We start from the raw sequence: 16,265 nt of genomic DNA, 5'->3' as shown, positions 1-16,265 counted from the left end.
GGTACCTAAGAACGGCAGACAAGCCTAGGAGGGTGTTCAGAAAATGATGTCGGTTCTTGGCATGGACGGCTGTAGCACCCAATACAGAGTGGACAGTAGCCAAAGCTACTTCTGATTCATCAACCCACATCGCTACGACAATCAATGTATATCTCGAAGAGGCAAGAGCGAAGCTTGCTTACCAGCTATATACCTAGTCATCGTGGGCCGTATCATTCGTGAGGCATCGAAGGCTGAAGCTACCCGCCTTCTTCAATCTCATCGAAGCCTGCAGCTATTTGCTCAGGTCCGTTGCCATACTCGTACCGTCCAGAGGCGGGTAATGTGGGTCCGGTACTAACTTGCACCTTACCGCTCTTGTCAGAATTGGCACCTCATACTTAGTTCCCAGTGTACCTATATAGAACGGGATCCAGAGAGCTCAGGATAAAATCAAATCATCCTTTTTGAACAGTGTCAACATTTACCTGAGTAGGAGGTCCTGTGGTGCATTACCACCAATTATCCTGGTATGACCTACTGTCCATGGCTGACCAATTTCTATATACCCATAGCCTACTTGCTTGCAAATCGGCAAACATTGCTTTCCGGCCTTCAATCGACAGGATTAACACCAATTTCGAACACCACTTGCGACAGTGCTAAAGATGTCCTCCCACACGGGTAACAAGTACAATGTCATCATCCATATGTTCCAAGCCCTCCAATTATCCTTGTCTGCCTGCACATTCCGCATCGTGAGGGTTCTCCCAGCGATTGTCAATCCCACTGCCCCTGGCAACACATACCCCAAAGCATTTAGACCCCAATAAGCAGGGCATACGAAGCTCCATGCCGAGACCAACACCGCAATGCTATGTCTTGCCGTTACATCTCCTAGAAACAGAGGAATAGTCACCCGTCCCCTCGCGCGATCCCCTTCCTGATCTTCCATGTCTTGCACCTGGATCGTGGTGGTGACAATGGCAGCAATTATTGCCAGCCATCGGTAAGCGTCGACGTTCAGCGCGACTTGTTCGCCAATTGCAACTTGAGCTGCACCGGCGCCAAAACATGTAATGGCGGCAGCGTTCATCAGATTGCGTACGAGGAAGCTTTCGTCTGCACCACCGAGGTCATTGTACATGTAAGAGCCAATGATAGCGATGATGGTAACGGGGAGGCCTTGAGGAAGGAAGAACTTGGTGATTGCGAGAACAGATGGGATAGCGATGAGCAGTAGTCGGCGGGCTCCGAACGTTGAAATGCGACCGGAAGGAAGTGGCCGCCATGGTTTGTTGAGGCTGTCTTCAAGGACGGAGCCAGGATGGCGTTGATTGGCGATGTCAACGAGGAGGAGGGTGAGCCATGTCCAGGAGAGGACGAGGGGCAAGCGGGGATACAGGTCGGACAAAGACGGTACGGAAGAATTGGTAGTTAGGGAGGGACCAGATACGGCTGTCAGGATGGCGAAGGCCGTGGATGGAACGACGATGGTTTTAAAATCGCTGAATGTAAAGAGCCAGAGGGTTTTGAGGCAGTATTGGACCAGAGTTTCATCTTTGCTATCATCTCTGTTGTTTTTTATCTGCTGGGAAGATTCGCTGAAAATGAAACTTGTCCGTTTGAGCACGCAGGGACGGACACACACGGGATTTGGAATGTTTTTATGCTTCTCTGTCGCATCACTCATTGTCGGGTCCCCCATATTGCATCTAAAGTCTCGATGTCCTTTTGGCGAATGATTTGGACCATTCTAGACGATTTAGGAGACCAATCCGGCCCAGCATCGCTGTACAGCCTACCCTATATCAAGGAGACGGAGAGCCCACGCAACTGTCATCAAGCCCGCTAGCCTGGCCACCACAGCCCTAGGATACCCTCCAGAAGGATAAACGTAGGTACGGTAGGTACACCACCTTAGGGTACCTTAGGTACATGTATGGTGATAAGGTAGGACACGTCACGTTTGCGCAGTCGGCCAAAATATCGGCCAATCTGTTCGGCCCGCCTCGGCCGTTGATCTAGGAAGCATCCAATGGCAGAGCGGCACGGTCAGCGCTAGTAGATTAGCCTTGCTGATAGGTTCGCGACGTTGCATCAGCTCGACCCACAGTCCTACACCGACCATTCAATTTCGTCCCAAGATAACTCTTCAAAAGAACATGCATCCTCCGAAACACCTTCGGCTTTCTAGCACATGGCTGCAGCAACATGGCACATAACAATGCACAGTGACATCGTCTCTCTCACTGTACCCGACCCACCCACTCAGCTCTTTGCTGCACGATGCTGCAAGCTTTCATTCATCAGCCAAGTGGCATCCTCATCCCTCCACACCTCGCCCCTGATCAGCTCTTGCCATCGAGCGCCCATCAATCTCAAACTTGGAGGAACACATGGCTTTCGAAAGTGCTGCAAGGCACAGCTTAGTTGGGGTCCGCCATAGAGAGAACCCTACAAGCCTATGACGCGGCCACCACCAAGGCTTTCGGAGCTTTTTGCGACCTTTCCTTTCTTCTCAGTCTATCCTGAAGACATGCGCCTAACCTTTACCCCTTGACACCAATCCAAGCGAAATCATTGGGGAAGTGCAATCCACCTTGGAAGCTTGCGGTGTCCAACATGGCTGCCATAACTCCAGAAGTTCGATACCAGCTGGAACACTGGGGCGATGACAGAGGAGCTTCGATCATCGCCGCAGCCAGTATCTTGATGATCGCAACCACTCTTTTCGTAGCATTACGGATATGGGCACAAAAATTGGTCAAGTCGAGTTTCGATCTTGATGATTACCTCATTGTTGGGGCACTGGCAAGTCTTGCAGTCTTCCGCAATGGGAGTCCCTCAATGTTGTTAATATACCTTTAGCTGCTTTGTCTCGGGCTTTGCGCAACTACAATAATATGTGAGTGGCAAGATGCTGATTGGCTGCGCTAGGAGTCGATCTCTCATTAATGAATAACAGGCGTTCACTACGGTATTGGGCAGCATCTGGTCCGAGCGGTCAAGACCGATCCTACTCCACCAGACAAACTGGTCAACCTATTCAAGGTAATTGCATTATTCCTCGACGATATCCTTCAAATACTGACTGTAATAAGGCTATTTGGGTTGAGGGTTTTCTCTGGGCTCTGGAGATACCACTCGTCAAAATCGCCATCCTGATATTCTATCGTCGGATATTCACAGGGAATCAACGATGGTTCAAATGGGCCTTTTGGATTATGCTGACTTACTCTATACTCTGGGGAACTGCTACTTTCATAATTGTCATTGTACAATGTGTCCCAGTGCCTTATTTCTGGAATCGGGCCTATTCGTTTTATGAATTGGATCCTCCCGACGAGGGTTCATGCTTACAGACTCGTCCAAGCCAAGTTCCATCCGCTCTTCTGAATTGTATTGGCGACTTGATGCTATTGCTTCTCCCTTTCCCGGTGCTTTGGCGACTTCAGATGAATTTGAGGCGCAAACTTGAGATAATGATCATCTTCGGACTGGGAGCATTGTAAGTCTCAGTGTTATTTCAGGAGAAATAAAATTCGACTGACTCCAGTCCTTTTAGCGTGTTGGGGGCTAGTATCGTTCGACTCCGGTTTATTTGGCTTGACGAAAATTCCGCGGACCCTACTTGTAAGCTCTGCCTACTCCTTTTCCTCTATGTATAATCGCACGGGATCTTCGTTTCCACATGGTCAACCACCCATGTGCTTAGACCTCATACGCCTGCAAGACGGAGAATTTTGCTGACACTACTTTTCATGTGGTAGGGGACGATGCCGAAACCTTAGTCTGGACCCCAGTAGAATGCTGCGTCGGCGTAATCTGCGCCTGCATACCCTGCATGGCACCTCTTCGGCGCCTTGTTGGCGGCGGCACCGCCAAAAGCGGCTACAGAACCACTGGCAAAGCCAGAACAAAGGATATTCCCCTGACGACTTCGCATACATGGCCCGGAGAGCATTCAATTTTTCATAGCGAACATAGTAAGAACGACGAAGAGAGCGGCGAGTTCGGTGAAGAAGGCTGGGCATCTAGGATGGAGGCTGTTACAACCAAAGTTGGAGAGCCAGGATCGGAAACTCAGGTATATGCCCCTCCATACAGGAGTGTGGTTGTCAATGGGGCGTCGGCGGACCCAAGGGTGAGTGGGATCAGGGAGGAGGTGCCTAGCAATCAGATCAAAGTTAGTAAGGATCTGACGTGGTCGGAAGAAACGACGAGGGAGGGGGATTCATGTTGATGGGTGTGATGATATGTAATAATATAAAAAGTAAAACACGAGCGCGCAAAATCATGTTCAGCCTCCTCAACATGGGGAAGTCCACGCCGCCTGGTGTGTATTCTTTGATTATCCCATTGGCTTCTTGCATGCATAAAGTACCTTAGTAACCTATCACGAAGTTCTCCAACCGAAGACTCTTTCGAAATACGCTCCAAAACTTCTGCCATTTCCGACTCAACCGGTTCTCCTCCCTTCACTGAACATTGTTTCTTTATTCGAACCTCAGTCCACCCAATCCTCGGTATGAACTCAAAAGAAAAATCCGACCACGACGCCTCCGGAGTCGCCAAATTTCTCACGACAGACCCGGCCGAAGTCGACAAAAAGATCAACGAACCCATCAAAAAGCTCCTACAGGAATATAGTCACATACCGCAGGAGACGACGGTGGGACATGTTCTTGAGCTGGTATGCATATATACCTGCCTTCAGAAGCATCTCCGATCCTATTGCGGGGCAGGAGAGGGGTGATGGCCCCACCTTCTACCAAGAATCTGCTCTAGACACAACCGGCATTGAAGGCGCTCCCATAGCTAATCTCCTCACCCACAGCGCGACCGTGCTTTCGCCATCTTTCCGTGAGTCGTTGCTCTCAATCGAACGAAACGAACAAACAAGAGAAGAGGGGCCATAGACGGAAACCCGCGCAAACCAAGCGCTGACCCTCCTCCCTCTCCTTAGCTACGCCTGCATCGGCCAACTACGCTTCCTCAACCTCTCCCTCCGCACCCACCCCGCCTACCCGCAAATCCTCCACCGCCTCACGAGCACCCCCAACACCACCCTCCTGGACCTAGGCTGCTGTTTCGCGCAAGACCTGCGCCAGCTCGTCCTCGACGGCGTGGCCTCCGACCGCCTCTACGGCATCGACGTCGACCGCAAGTTCATCGACCTCGGCTACGACCTCTTCCTCGACCGCAGCAGCCTGGACAGCCACTTCCTCACCGTCGATGCGCTCGGCCCGTCCGCGGCCCAAGACCTCGCCGACGTGAATGCCAAAATCGACATCGTCTGGGCCGCCTCCTTCTTCCACCTCTTCCCACGGCCCCGACAGCTCGCGGTCGCCAAGACGGTCGTCGCACTGCTGAAGCCGGTGCCCGGGTCCATGCTGCTGGGCCGGCAGCTGGGCAGCGTCAAGCCGGGGGAGTATGATGTGATGAAAGACGGGCGATGGCAGTTCCGACATGATGTGCAGAGCTGGACGGAATTTTGGGAGGAGATGGGCCGCGAGACTGACACGAGGTGGAGGGTTGAGGCCAGTCTTGACGAGGTAGATTTTGGCTACGCGCAGAACAGGGAGTGGGGCGATCCCGATATGAGGCGGTTGTTGTTTCAGGTTGTAAGGGAGTGAAGGGGATGAAACGATGACGATAACGATGAGGAGGAGGAGGAGGAGGAGGAGGCAGGTTCGATGGGACAGGCGAACTGTGCTGTGGTGGAGGCAGATATATATTCCTTTACCCTTGTATAACTATTTTGTCAAAAAGCAGGTTGATTGATGTGTGTGATGTGTACAGAGGTAGGCACTAAGAGCCTTGGACAGCGTTAGTAGTAGCCCTAATGCTACCTTCGGAAGGCGACCCTGTAGCAGTGTATCCTATAAATTTCTCCTTGGAGCGCATAAACTGAGCTTAGAGACCTCTTTGGGGCCTGACAGGTCCAGGCAGTCCTCCAGGAGGGGCGTTATCCGAGATCTGTCTTGGCGTATAGGACTTTGCATGCTGATTTCCTTAAGTCTTTTAACCAACCCTGATCTTCAACATGCCAGATAAGTTCAGTAGCATCTCTCCCAAATGCTCACATTCACGTCTTTGTATACCTGTTTCACCGATCAACAGTTCCTTGTTTCCGAATACATAGTCCCAAGATTGGGGCTTGCGATTGGTTTACCGGCGATGGCGAGATATATGCGCACCGTATACTGTTCTATTTTATCTGGTGCGACCTTACGCAATATGAGTGCTCTGGCCGTGTCGAACCTCCTTCGTACAACAATAATACGCCCAGCCGCGCTCCCACTTACACACCTGCATTCCAAACCCAACAGCTAACCGAAGATGCACATCCTCCCTCTCCTGACAGTTTTCGCACTCACCAGATCATGCACTGCTCTTCCCCCTCTACTCCTTCCTTCAAATCCCTCATCGGCGAACCCTCTTCCACTCAACGCGACGACCCTATCTCGGGAACCATGGCCCGACGTGCCCTGGACCTATGTCATTGACGAATCCGTCTCCATATCCATCGAGCACTACGGCCGCCACGTCTGCGCCGGAGAGATGTACTGCGAAGAGCGCGTCCGGGTCGCCATGAATGAGATCGTGCGGATCGTGAATGCAGAATACATCGCCGGACGCGGGAAGGTCAACTCTTTCACGAGCGACGGGGTAAACTTCTGGATCAGACAGGAGACCATGGTGCCGAAGATGCTGGTCGAGGAGCTGGTCGCTACTCTGCGTTGGGTGACGCTGCGTCATGGGACGACGGAGGTGTCCCACGCGGGGCTTTTGGACCGTGGGAAGTTGGCGGCAACGTTTGAGTTGACGTTTCCGGGAATTGAAGATTGAGGGAGAGTAGTGGGCACAGATATGCCCCTGTTTCAGGCCCTTGTCAGGGCCCATGCAAGGGTTCGGAGACAGGTGTCCACTACGAGCTATATAGCCACCTGTTTTTCACCTGTCAATGGCTCTTCATTCGATTTCGTCTCTTTCAGAGCCATCGCATACTTTTAGTCCCACCCACCCATACCTGTACATACCTAGCTACTATTCCACTCCAGGTCTATGGCACAGACATGCGAGTTTCTTACGCTGGGAACGAGAGATATGCCTGTTCAGGCCTCTATTTGGGCCTAATCAGACTTGCTATCCCCGTGAGACGGCCCAACCACTATCACACCCTATGTGGGCCCCTATGCCATATGCGTGTTTTCATGAATGGGACAACAATGGTTTGCGTTCTCGGACACGCTGCTCGACTGGTACGGCATTCACAGGCTAGGAAAGTGCATAAGAGTCTAGCCGAGAATGCGGATCGGGATCAGAGATATATATGAGTATATGTAGTCCTAATTATAAGCATAGAGGCCGATACTTCTGCAGTCAGGATAAGGTACAGGTGTTCGTGGAGACTGTGGTATAAGTAAGAAGAGGCAATCGCCGCCGATTGGGGAGCCGCCAGAGTTCGGCCTGGAGAGAGAACTTTGCATCGTTCGTCACGTTGCAGTAGTCACACTTGATAGACGTTATCAAGTGTAGCTACAATTTGTGAGCAGAGTGATAAGTACCTCAAAAGATACATAGCTATGTCAGTCTTACGGGTATGAACCTGGGTAGGTGCATCCTGGATCATAGCCTGCCCGATGAGTGAATGAGTACCCGTATGCTGTTGGACGATGCTGTAACTGAGCGAGCAGCAGATTCGATCAAGGAGGAATGGCGCTGATTCAATTTCGGTAGTCTATGGGAATGACATTGAAGGATTGCCATGTATCATCCAAGCTCTCTGAAAGTATCTTGAGGCTCAGTAACTATGATCAGCATTCCTGAATGAGCTGTGAGCCGTTCTACTAGAAAGTACGCTGTCAAATAGTGGAAAGATGTAAACGATTTGCGCCCAATCTACCCTCTTTTATCCGGACATTCGATCACTTGCTTGCTGGAAATTGACCAAGAATCGCCTTATGCCGGCCTCCCCTCCCGCCAATCACTCCCGTGCACCTGACAACCTTTGGCTTCTGTTCAGTAGTATGTCAAACGTCGACATTCTCACAAATCTCGCTTTTGGTTTCAGTCTCACAACCAGAATCGCTGCCGTGTCGGCTCCCAGTGTGCTTGCCCTCCCCCGTCAAAGAACAGCAAAGCAACTCTTGTAAATCGACACAGCTTTCTATGCTAGGTTCTAGTCGAGAACCTGTGTCCTGGGAATTGCCCGAATTGTGGAATAAGGGCTGGGATGCTCCGTGATGGCGAGCTGAACTCCCCATCCGTCGGATTTGTGCGCCCTGTTGGGGCCAGGCGCGGACCTGCGACTCACACGCCGCTTTCTCAAGGTACAAAGACCCTCCTTCCCTTGCTACTCTTCCACTCTTCTCCCTCGTCCATTTCCATGCCAGCCGTCGTCTCGCTCGTTCATGGATCTGCAACCCCTTTCCGCCGACCACCACCCACTGCCCATCGCCAGTCGCCATGCCTCCACCCTACATGTGACGATTCTGTCAATCGCTTACGCACGGATCGCTGAAGATCGCCCCCTCGCCCTCTTCCGACCTGACTCGGAAATGGTGCACAACTGCAAGGGAAAGAGGACGTCGAAGTGTGATTGTTGAAGCAGGCGTCACACAGTCGCCTCTCTACCACCTCGTCGGCCGGCCTGTTATACGTCCTTGCTACTTCGCCGAGCCTGAGCAAGAATTTGGGTTCTGATCTTCTCTAGCATTGCGGTCCCTTTCGTCAACCATGGACGTATACTTTTGATGGCACTGCCGTGTTCTAGGATCATCGGGCCCAAACGTCTTTGTAAACCCTGCCAAAGCTTTCAGATAGAGAGTTGATGCTTCATCGTACAGTTGTTCAAGGTGATATGAGTTGGCAAGGCTAGACATGGTTATCACCGTAGAGGGGTGCGTTCGTTTCCCACACCCCGTCTCCTCATCTCCCGGCCGCCTTATAATCTTTCTTTGCAAAAAGTATAAATGATAAACCGTGGACACTCGTTAATGTGTTGAGATGCTCGAGTCCCAGCACCTTCTCAAATCCTTCCAGCGCTCGTCGACTCATCTGCTCGGCCGCCTTATAATCTTTCTTCCTAAGAAGCACTACTGATAAATTGTGGACACTGCTTAATGTGTAGGGATGCTCGTCCACCTCCTTCCAACGCTCGTCGACTCATCTGCTCGGCCGCCTTATGATCTTTCTTTACAGAGAGCACGGGTACCAAATCGTGGACACTGCTTAATGTGTAGGGATGCTCGAGTCCCAGCACCTTCTCCATTCCTTCCAGCGCTCGTCGGCTCATTTCCTCGGCCATCTTATACTTTCCTTGTTGTCGAAGCACTAATGCCAAATTATTGACACTGAACAATGTGCTGGGATGCTCAACTCCCAGCACCTTCTCAAAACCTTCCAGCACTCGTCGGCTCATATCCTCGGCTTTTTTATATTCTCCTTGACCGCGAAGGGTTGTTGCAAGTAAAGACAGACTATGCAGAGTGCCAGGCGCATCTTCCCCCAGTTGTTTTTGAACAATATTGTGTGCTTTGGAGACTTCTTGATACGCAAAGCCAAATCTACCCTGCGCACCATGAAAGGTCGCAACATTGTATAGAAGAGCGGCGCGGTATCTCTGATCATCATCCTTTGATACGTAGTCCCAATTCAACACCGCCTGAGCATGCGCCAACAATGATTCACACGTCTCTTTGTTTTCATATTTACCCTGCGGAAACTCCTTTGCTAACAGCTCTAACGCTTGACTTACGTAGTTCGCTTTCTCGTTCCTCTGCTCGAGCCAATAGTGCACCGATGCTTGCACAAGTGGGTGTATGGCGTATATCTCTCCCCCAATCTCTGCAGTAATCAAAGCGAATCCGTTCAGCGTACCAATGGCAGTCCTGAAGTCCAACTCTCTCCCAATTGACCGTCGTACTAGCTTTTCCGGGATCCGTCGTGGATCAAGCATCGCTACGAGGGACAGCAACTTCGCCGCCTGAGGCTCTTGTGTCAGGATCTGATCGAAAGAAAACTTCCATGTTCGAAAGACGGAATTGGGAAAACCACGCTGCCTCCGATGATCTTGAAGCTCATGACTCAGAAACTCCGTTAGGTCCTGCTTATCTGTTTCAAGGGCTGTTAGATAGCTTTCGACAGTCATCCCATTGTGATTGATGAAAGCTACAGCTTGCGTGATGGCTAGTGGAATATGTCCCAAAACTTCCAGCAGCCTTTCTGTACTGGACACGTCGAAAAAGTCCGCCGCTCCTTTCACTTTCGATCGCAACAGGGCTCTCGCCTCTTGACATGAAAATGGCGGCACTTCCACACACAGTTCTCCATAGGCAAGGTCCTGACCAACACGTTTGTCTCTTGTCGTAACAAGCAATGACTTCTGAGGATTCAAAATGCTAGGAAGATAGTCGATCAAGGGTCGATGAATTTGCGTAACAGTAGCAGGTGATGCATGAAATTCAGTCGAAGCGAAAATGACATCTGCATCGTCCGCATTATCCAATATCAGGAGCCACGTACGGTCGTCCTCTTTGAGCCATCTGGAGACCAGCTCACATGGATCGGACTTCGGATCTTCGTACGTAGGAAGTTGCAGGCTACGCGCAATCTCATGACAGGCCTGCAAAATTGTACCAGAGCTGGCGGCGTACACCCAGAAGACATGACTCTGCGGTCGAGACTGCCGAAACCGGTAAGCGTACTCGATGGCGATCTGAGATTTCCTGAAACTTTTGTCAGTATCTATGAGAGCTCGTGTGAGAGAACAAAATACCCGACACCTCCAATTCCACATATTGAAGCACGGTGATGCATGTGAAGTTGCTTCTCAATCTGAAAGAAGATGTCTTTTCGCTCAATGAAGTTGGCATCTCTTTCATATGGCACGGAGAAGAGAGGTTTGACTAAAGTCGACATGGGAAAGATCAGCGCTATACACAATTTATCTGGTGACTATTGAGAAGACAATCTGGCTATTCCCATCGAGCTCTTTCCCTCTTAAAATGTGACCTCCACATCTGACCTGCTCCTCCCAAGGGCCATTGTGGTATAAATGTCTACTCACCCATCTCCGCAGTCGCCGTCTGCGTGCTGGCAATCTGATGTGCTGGGATAATTCCCAGAAGTTCCTTGGCGTACGACGCCGCCGCGACCGCCGCGTAACCTTGCCACATATCGTTTTTGTGTGAATCCGAGTAATCGCAGATACCTCGAATAACCACGCACGGGAAGTCGTTCATGAGCCCTGCCGCCTCCATCTCAAAACATAAGATATCGTGCTTTTTGATTAACCGATCGCGAGCAATCGCATCTTTCATCAGTGTGTCTGCTGATGCGATAAGGCCGTAGTGCACCACCGGCTTATTCAAGTCATGGAGCCGCTGCGATCGGTGGAGCACCGGAGGAGATGCTTGGTCACAACAGATCTCACACCTATCATCACCGCCTTGATGAGTATAGCTTGACTCATATAACCGATCGTTCTCTACCCCCGGATGTTGGTATTTCTCTCCCAATCTTTGGTTTTTGGCAACCATCTTTCGAACCGACTCAGCAATGTGATTGCCCTTTCTCTCGTGGTATGCGCTCAGCTTGGTCAGATTCGTCAACAGAACCGTCGGCGGCGAGTTCAAAGACCCAGTTGACACAAACTCCATTTCTTGAACCGCCTTGCCGAAGTTGTAGGGAATCACACCACCCTCCTTCTTCACTGGACAGCCGACCACAACATCACCAAGTCTAATATCGTGCTTATCGCTTGGCGCAGCCCCTCCGATGCCGACCATTAATCCAACGCGGATGGAATCGAAGCTGCGCAGCATGTCTTTGGCCACGCTAGCGGCGGAAGCAAGACCGTACCTTCCTTTCGGAAGGCATGCGATGACGATGTAGTGGTCGTTGATGCGACCAAAGGTGTATGCGTTGTTGTCGTGGGGTAGTGCTGTCTGTAGAGGGGGGAGTTCCTCGTCCAAGAGCTCGCAGGCTGCCACATACTCCGTCTGCAATGCACAGATCCATCCCACGGTATAGAGGCGCCTTTCTTGTGCCATTAGAGCCAACGGGGACTCTGCAATACAGCGCAAAGAGGCCAGCAATAGGTTTTGAAGTAAGAAGAAGACGAGGACAGAGGAGAGACGGCGTGCGTAAGCAAGACACTAGAGGGTGGTTTACTTGGAGTGAAGTGTAGCCTCGCCGCTTGTTTGGATCAGGCTCTCGGAGCTTCGAAAGGGGGGTCTCTGATCGGACCGAGTCTAGAACCTTTGGAGCTGCGGCTCATGCTTGGGAGAGCGGAGAGGGTGGGGAGGAGAGTGGAGAGGATGGGGAGGAGGGTGGGACCCATCTGAGCGTTCGAGAAAATTGACCGTTCACCTACTCGCTGCACCTGCTTACGTGCGAAATTGACGATCCACTGCCTGATTTTGCCTTGTCTGAAGGACGCCTGAAGAAACTTCGATATGCAGCCACTACGAGTCCGCGATGTTGCGGCAGAGAGAATGTTAGAGATAAGGTACATGCTGACCGAGGAGACACAGGTTGAAGGTGATACTGTACAAGATAGAATCGGTCTAAGCTTGCGTTACAGTTGTGTAGCTACCAGAGAGGCGATAAAATGCATGTCCCTATCAACCTTACGTGCAGGACTGCCTCAAGACTCTCATCTGGTGTCATTGTCGGGCACCGCCGCAGCAATGATCAAAGATGATCCCTCCCCTGCGGAGCACAAGAGCCTATAGATCCGCCACTGCAGCCTTGTAGACTTACAGGATGCATTGGACCATGTTCTTAAGAGAGCATAGATCCACAAAGCCATGGAATTTGTTCGGTCCCCTCAGCCTGACACTGACAGGCTGCTGACCGATTTTGTCGCTGGTGAACGCTTTCGTAATCTCGTCAATACAGATTGTATCAATGCAGGACTTGAGCACCACCATATTCCCAATGAGTTCCATGGATATCCTTGAACAAGGTACGACGCTGACCTTCCGCTGATTACGAATGTTGACTGGCATTAGTGGAGGGAACATGGCGCAGCACAAGTGCGACAGTAGAAGACGGTCTTCGGTCTTATCTATAAAAACTACCGAGGCACTGGCGACACGTGCTAAGACATTGTTTAGACAAAGCAAGAAGCGAAGCCATGTTGTGTCCGTTACACGCCTCTTGCTAGGCTTTCCCTGATCGAAATAGCTTTGCTACCTCAGAACCCTTCCTCGCATCGGCTATCCTTCGACAAAACCTATCCGCTCGATACACAATACCTGATTTGTTCTGGTCCAAGAGTTACCAGCGTTCTAATGGATTCTTTGGTTGTGGAGATTCGTACAATGAAGAAAGTAAAGTTAAAAGTCATGGTATTGCCTTTTTCTAAGTAATGTAAATCTCTACTAACGACCGGTGCATACACATGGTTCCGATTTATAATCAAGCAGCTAGTAGAAGTCAGAGGTATCCAATACCACAACTACGAATGGTATGAGATGGCATTCTTCACGAAATGGACTTCAGCAAATGTACATGTTGTTCTCTGCTTCGACGTCCCTCAGCATCTACGCGATGGACTTCGAAACCTTTTATTGTCGCCGTCAACAACGCTTGACCCGTCTGATCCTTATTCGCTTCATGCGATCATCCTTGGAGAAATCATCAAAGCCTTCGACGCCTCCGTCTGGTCTATTCGAGACTTTGTGAGGATGATTGAAGTGGTAAAGCTGCCACCACAGCATTTTTGACACGAGGAACCAACTCAAACTGATACGCCTCTAGAATCGGCACGGCGTTGCCCAACAAGCAGCGAGTTTCCCTCTACTGCATGACTTCGCGCGGCATGCCGTTCATGCCTCGGAAACACTTGACGTTGCAACAGAAACAACAAAAAGTATCCTTTGCCAACACGAGTGGTTCTGCAAAGTGCCCCCTTCGGACACGAGTTCCAATGTCTCACGGCGGACAAATCAAGCACTCCGCTTTGAGGTTCAGACGTTGCGGAACTTAAGTGCACGATCGAAAGCTAACGAGGCAAGACTGCGCAACGAGATAGACTTGGTCAGTCTGCATCCGAGTATCTCTCGAATCCTACCTCAGTTGACCTCGGCAGGCCTTCAACACCATCACGCAGTATGACAGCAAGGTCATGGTAAAGATGAGCGAAGCAGTACGGAGAGATAGCGCAGCAATGAGGACGATAGCAGTCCTGACATTGACCTTGTTGCCTGCAACTTTCGTTGCTGTGAGTGAACCATGGTCGTTCCGCACCAGACACCGACTAATTTCGGGTTGCCTGGAGGCTTTATTCAGTACAAGCTTCTTTGACTTCTCTCCAGCTACCAAGACTCAGCAGGAATCCTGGGTAGTATCCGAGAAATTTTGGGGTGTACTGGGCTGTCTTCTTAATGATGTCTAAGGAAGAAGGATATCTATGTACAGAGAAGGCCTTCATATACCAATGACTAGGCCGAATGAGTACTAGTGGTAGCGAGTGTTGAGTTACCGACACTGGCAAAAACCAAAAAAGATGAGGCTATTCGCATGCTATCAAAACATTACTTCTTCGAATCCTTCTCCGCAATGCTCTCCATGACTGCAATTGTTCCCTTTGCTGTAGTGGGCGTAGATCCGGTTATGCTAGGCGTATTTCTAGTAGCAATGGGAGAAAGATGGACCCTCATGATCAAATCCCTGGACAGCTACATCAAGAATGCACCGTCCATATACTCCATTCACCTATCCTTGGCCTGTAGCCTCCATTTCCTCCGCATCACGAACGTAGCCGAGCGGAGAGGCGAGAAAATGACCATGCTGGGAGGCGAAAAGTGGAGCGAGAAAATGAGCATGCTGGGAGGCGAAAGGTGGAGCGAGAAAATGAGCATGCTGGGAGGCGAAAGGTGGAGCGAGATTTGGAGTATGCTGAATTCGAGCGGTGCTGAGCGAGAAAGTAGGCTCTCTGAGGATCGATATAGTGCGCGGACGTAGAACCGCAGAGAGTTGGCTCGTGTTGACAGGGCTGCTGCTTGTAATGCTCTTCTTCGTAGTGCTCTTCAAAGAATCCTCTGCTTCACCTCTGCAACGGCCTGTTCCTTGATCTCGAAGTCTTGAATGACTTGGTAGGGCGAGGGTAGTAGGTGTGGGACTCGGTAATCTGGGCCGTAGTTTGTGGTGGGTGGAAAGAGCGTAGTGGTATCCTCAGGCTGTTGTTGAGGCTGACGTGGAGGGCCGTCGCTTGGAGTGGGGGAAGGGTGGACTGGAGTGGTATCCTCGACAATTGGAGTGGGGGGAGGGTGGACTGGAGTGGTATCTTCGACAATTGGTTGATAAGGTGGCTGCGGAGGGAGAGGACAGTATTCTCTGGTTGATAAGGCGGTTGCGGGGGGAGAGGAATAGTGTTCTCCGGTCGATAAGGCTGTTGTTCCTGTATTGTTTGAACCGGTTGCTGAGGGGGATAGGGATGGGGCTGCTGTGGCTGAACTGGCTGTATTGACTGTTGTTGAGGAGGGTAATATTGGGACTGCTTTGGTGGAGGACGTTCTTCTTCGTCGTCGTCGGATGGCCATGGGATATCTTCCTGAACCACATTTGCCAGTGCTTGGGCTATGGAAATCCCTCTCCCTTTTTGAACATAGACTCCGTTGGTCCGTAGGCAGTCTCGTAAGCCATAGATATTGTCTTTGGTAAGCTTTTCAAAGTCCTCTTTGGCGAATAGTTCAAATTCCTCAGCAAAGATGTCAGAGAGAGCCTTCCATTTGTGCTGTTGTGTACTCTTGTATTCTCCAATGGACGAGTTGTTTGAGTCTTTCTTGGGTATCTGATGGTTTGACTCCCTTGTTTAGCATTTTCCTAGGTCACGCCCGGTCATGGTGTCTGCAGGCGGTGTCAAGATCAGTGTCCTTCTTCTGTTGATTGGAGTCCATTTTGAGTCATAGTGTCGAGGCGGTGTTAAGTCGTTTCTGAAGATAGAATTTTCTGAATGTCATCGGTTTCTTGTCCTGGCTGGGAGGTCCATTTTGGGTGAATGTGTTCTATCACAAGTGAGCGGAATTGGTCGATAACCTAGAACCGTGTGAAGCTTGGTGGTGTTTGGTGTTTTCTGGGTGTTTTCTCTGCTGGGTAGGAGTCGTAGGAATTGTAGAAATTGTAGTTCTATTCAATCGAATCGTCACAATGAGCGGAATCGATTGAGTAACATAGAACCGTGTGAAGCTATCGCGGCGATATCGGGGCGGACTTCCTTCAAGAGTATGGCCTTGCTAATCTGTGTACTAGTATTGAAGTACACTGAT

The 16,265-nt window shown here is 50.6% G+C and overlaps 8 protein-coding genes across 8 annotated transcripts; 5 read left to right on the top strand and 3 right to left on the bottom strand.

Annotated features, from left to right (window-relative positions):
• Positions 1-607: 607 nt before the first annotated feature.
• Positions 608-1,687, bottom strand: HO173_011770 (uncharacterized protein; the record flags this gene model as incomplete). The annotated part of the gene is made up of 1 exon (XM_037313648.1): positions 608-1,687. One exon carries the CDS (start codon positions 1,685-1,687, stop codon positions 608-610), a length of 1,080 nt encoding a protein of 359 aa, XP_037159469.1.
• Positions 1,688-2,604: 917 nt separating this feature from the next.
• Positions 2,605-4,225, top strand: HO173_011769 (uncharacterized protein; the record flags this gene model as incomplete). The annotated part of the gene is made up of 5 exons (XM_037313647.1): positions 2,605-2,821; positions 2,948-3,033; positions 3,084-3,490; positions 3,548-3,615; positions 3,753-4,225. 5 exons carry the CDS (start codon positions 2,605-2,607, stop codon positions 4,223-4,225), a joined length of 1,251 nt encoding a protein of 416 aa, XP_037159468.1.
• Positions 4,226-4,510: 285 nt separating this feature from the next.
• HO173_011768 (uncharacterized protein) lies at positions 4,511-5,618 on the top strand (the record flags this gene model as incomplete). The annotated part of the gene is made up of 3 exons (XM_037313646.1): positions 4,511-4,675; positions 4,820-4,845; positions 4,949-5,618. The coding sequence occupies 3 exons, from the start codon at positions 4,511-4,513 to the stop codon at positions 5,616-5,618; spliced, it is 861 nt and encodes a 286-aa protein (XP_037159467.1).
• Positions 5,619-6,324: 706 nt separating this feature from the next.
• On the top strand, positions 6,325-6,834 carry HO173_011767 (uncharacterized protein; the record flags this gene model as incomplete). The annotated part of the gene is made up of 1 exon (XM_037313645.1): positions 6,325-6,834. One exon carries the CDS (start codon positions 6,325-6,327, stop codon positions 6,832-6,834), a length of 510 nt encoding a protein of 169 aa, XP_037159466.1.
• Positions 6,835-9,073: 2,239 nt separating this feature from the next.
• On the bottom strand, positions 9,074-10,786 carry HO173_011766 (uncharacterized protein; the record flags this gene model as incomplete). Its single annotated transcript, XM_037313644.1, has 1 exon — positions 9,074-10,786. The coding sequence occupies one exon, from the start codon at positions 10,784-10,786 to the stop codon at positions 9,074-9,076; it is 1,713 nt and encodes a 570-aa protein (XP_037159465.1).
• A 262-nt stretch (positions 10,787-11,048) lies between these two features.
• On the bottom strand, positions 11,049-13,016 carry HO173_011765 (uncharacterized protein; the record flags this gene model as incomplete). Its single annotated transcript, XM_037313643.1, has 2 exons — positions 11,049-12,027; positions 12,754-13,016. The coding sequence occupies 2 exons, from the start codon at positions 13,014-13,016 to the stop codon at positions 11,049-11,051; spliced, it is 1,242 nt and encodes a 413-aa protein (XP_037159464.1).
• A 453-nt stretch (positions 13,017-13,469) lies between these two features.
• On the top strand, positions 13,470-14,392 carry HO173_011764 (uncharacterized protein; the record flags this gene model as incomplete). Its single annotated transcript, XM_037313642.1, has 3 exons — positions 13,470-13,694; positions 13,756-14,034; positions 14,087-14,392. The coding sequence occupies 3 exons, from the start codon at positions 13,470-13,472 to the stop codon at positions 14,390-14,392; spliced, it is 810 nt and encodes a 269-aa protein (XP_037159463.1).
• Positions 14,393-14,556: 164 nt separating this feature from the next.
• HO173_011763 (uncharacterized protein) lies at positions 14,557-14,961 on the top strand (the record flags this gene model as incomplete). The annotated part of the gene is made up of 1 exon (XM_037313641.1): positions 14,557-14,961. One exon carries the CDS (start codon positions 14,557-14,559, stop codon positions 14,959-14,961), a length of 405 nt encoding a protein of 134 aa, XP_037159462.1.
• Positions 14,962-16,265: the final 1,304 nt, after the last annotated feature.

This window comes from Letharia columbiana (genome assembly GCF_014066305.1).
Source record: "Letharia columbiana isolate WasteWater2 chromosome Unknown Sc0000067_s0, whole genome shotgun sequence".
NCBI classification, from domain to species: domain Eukaryota; kingdom Fungi; phylum Ascomycota; class Lecanoromycetes; order Lecanorales; family Parmeliaceae; genus Letharia; species Letharia columbiana.
This window is presented reverse-complemented; position numbering and strand designations above follow the sequence as displayed.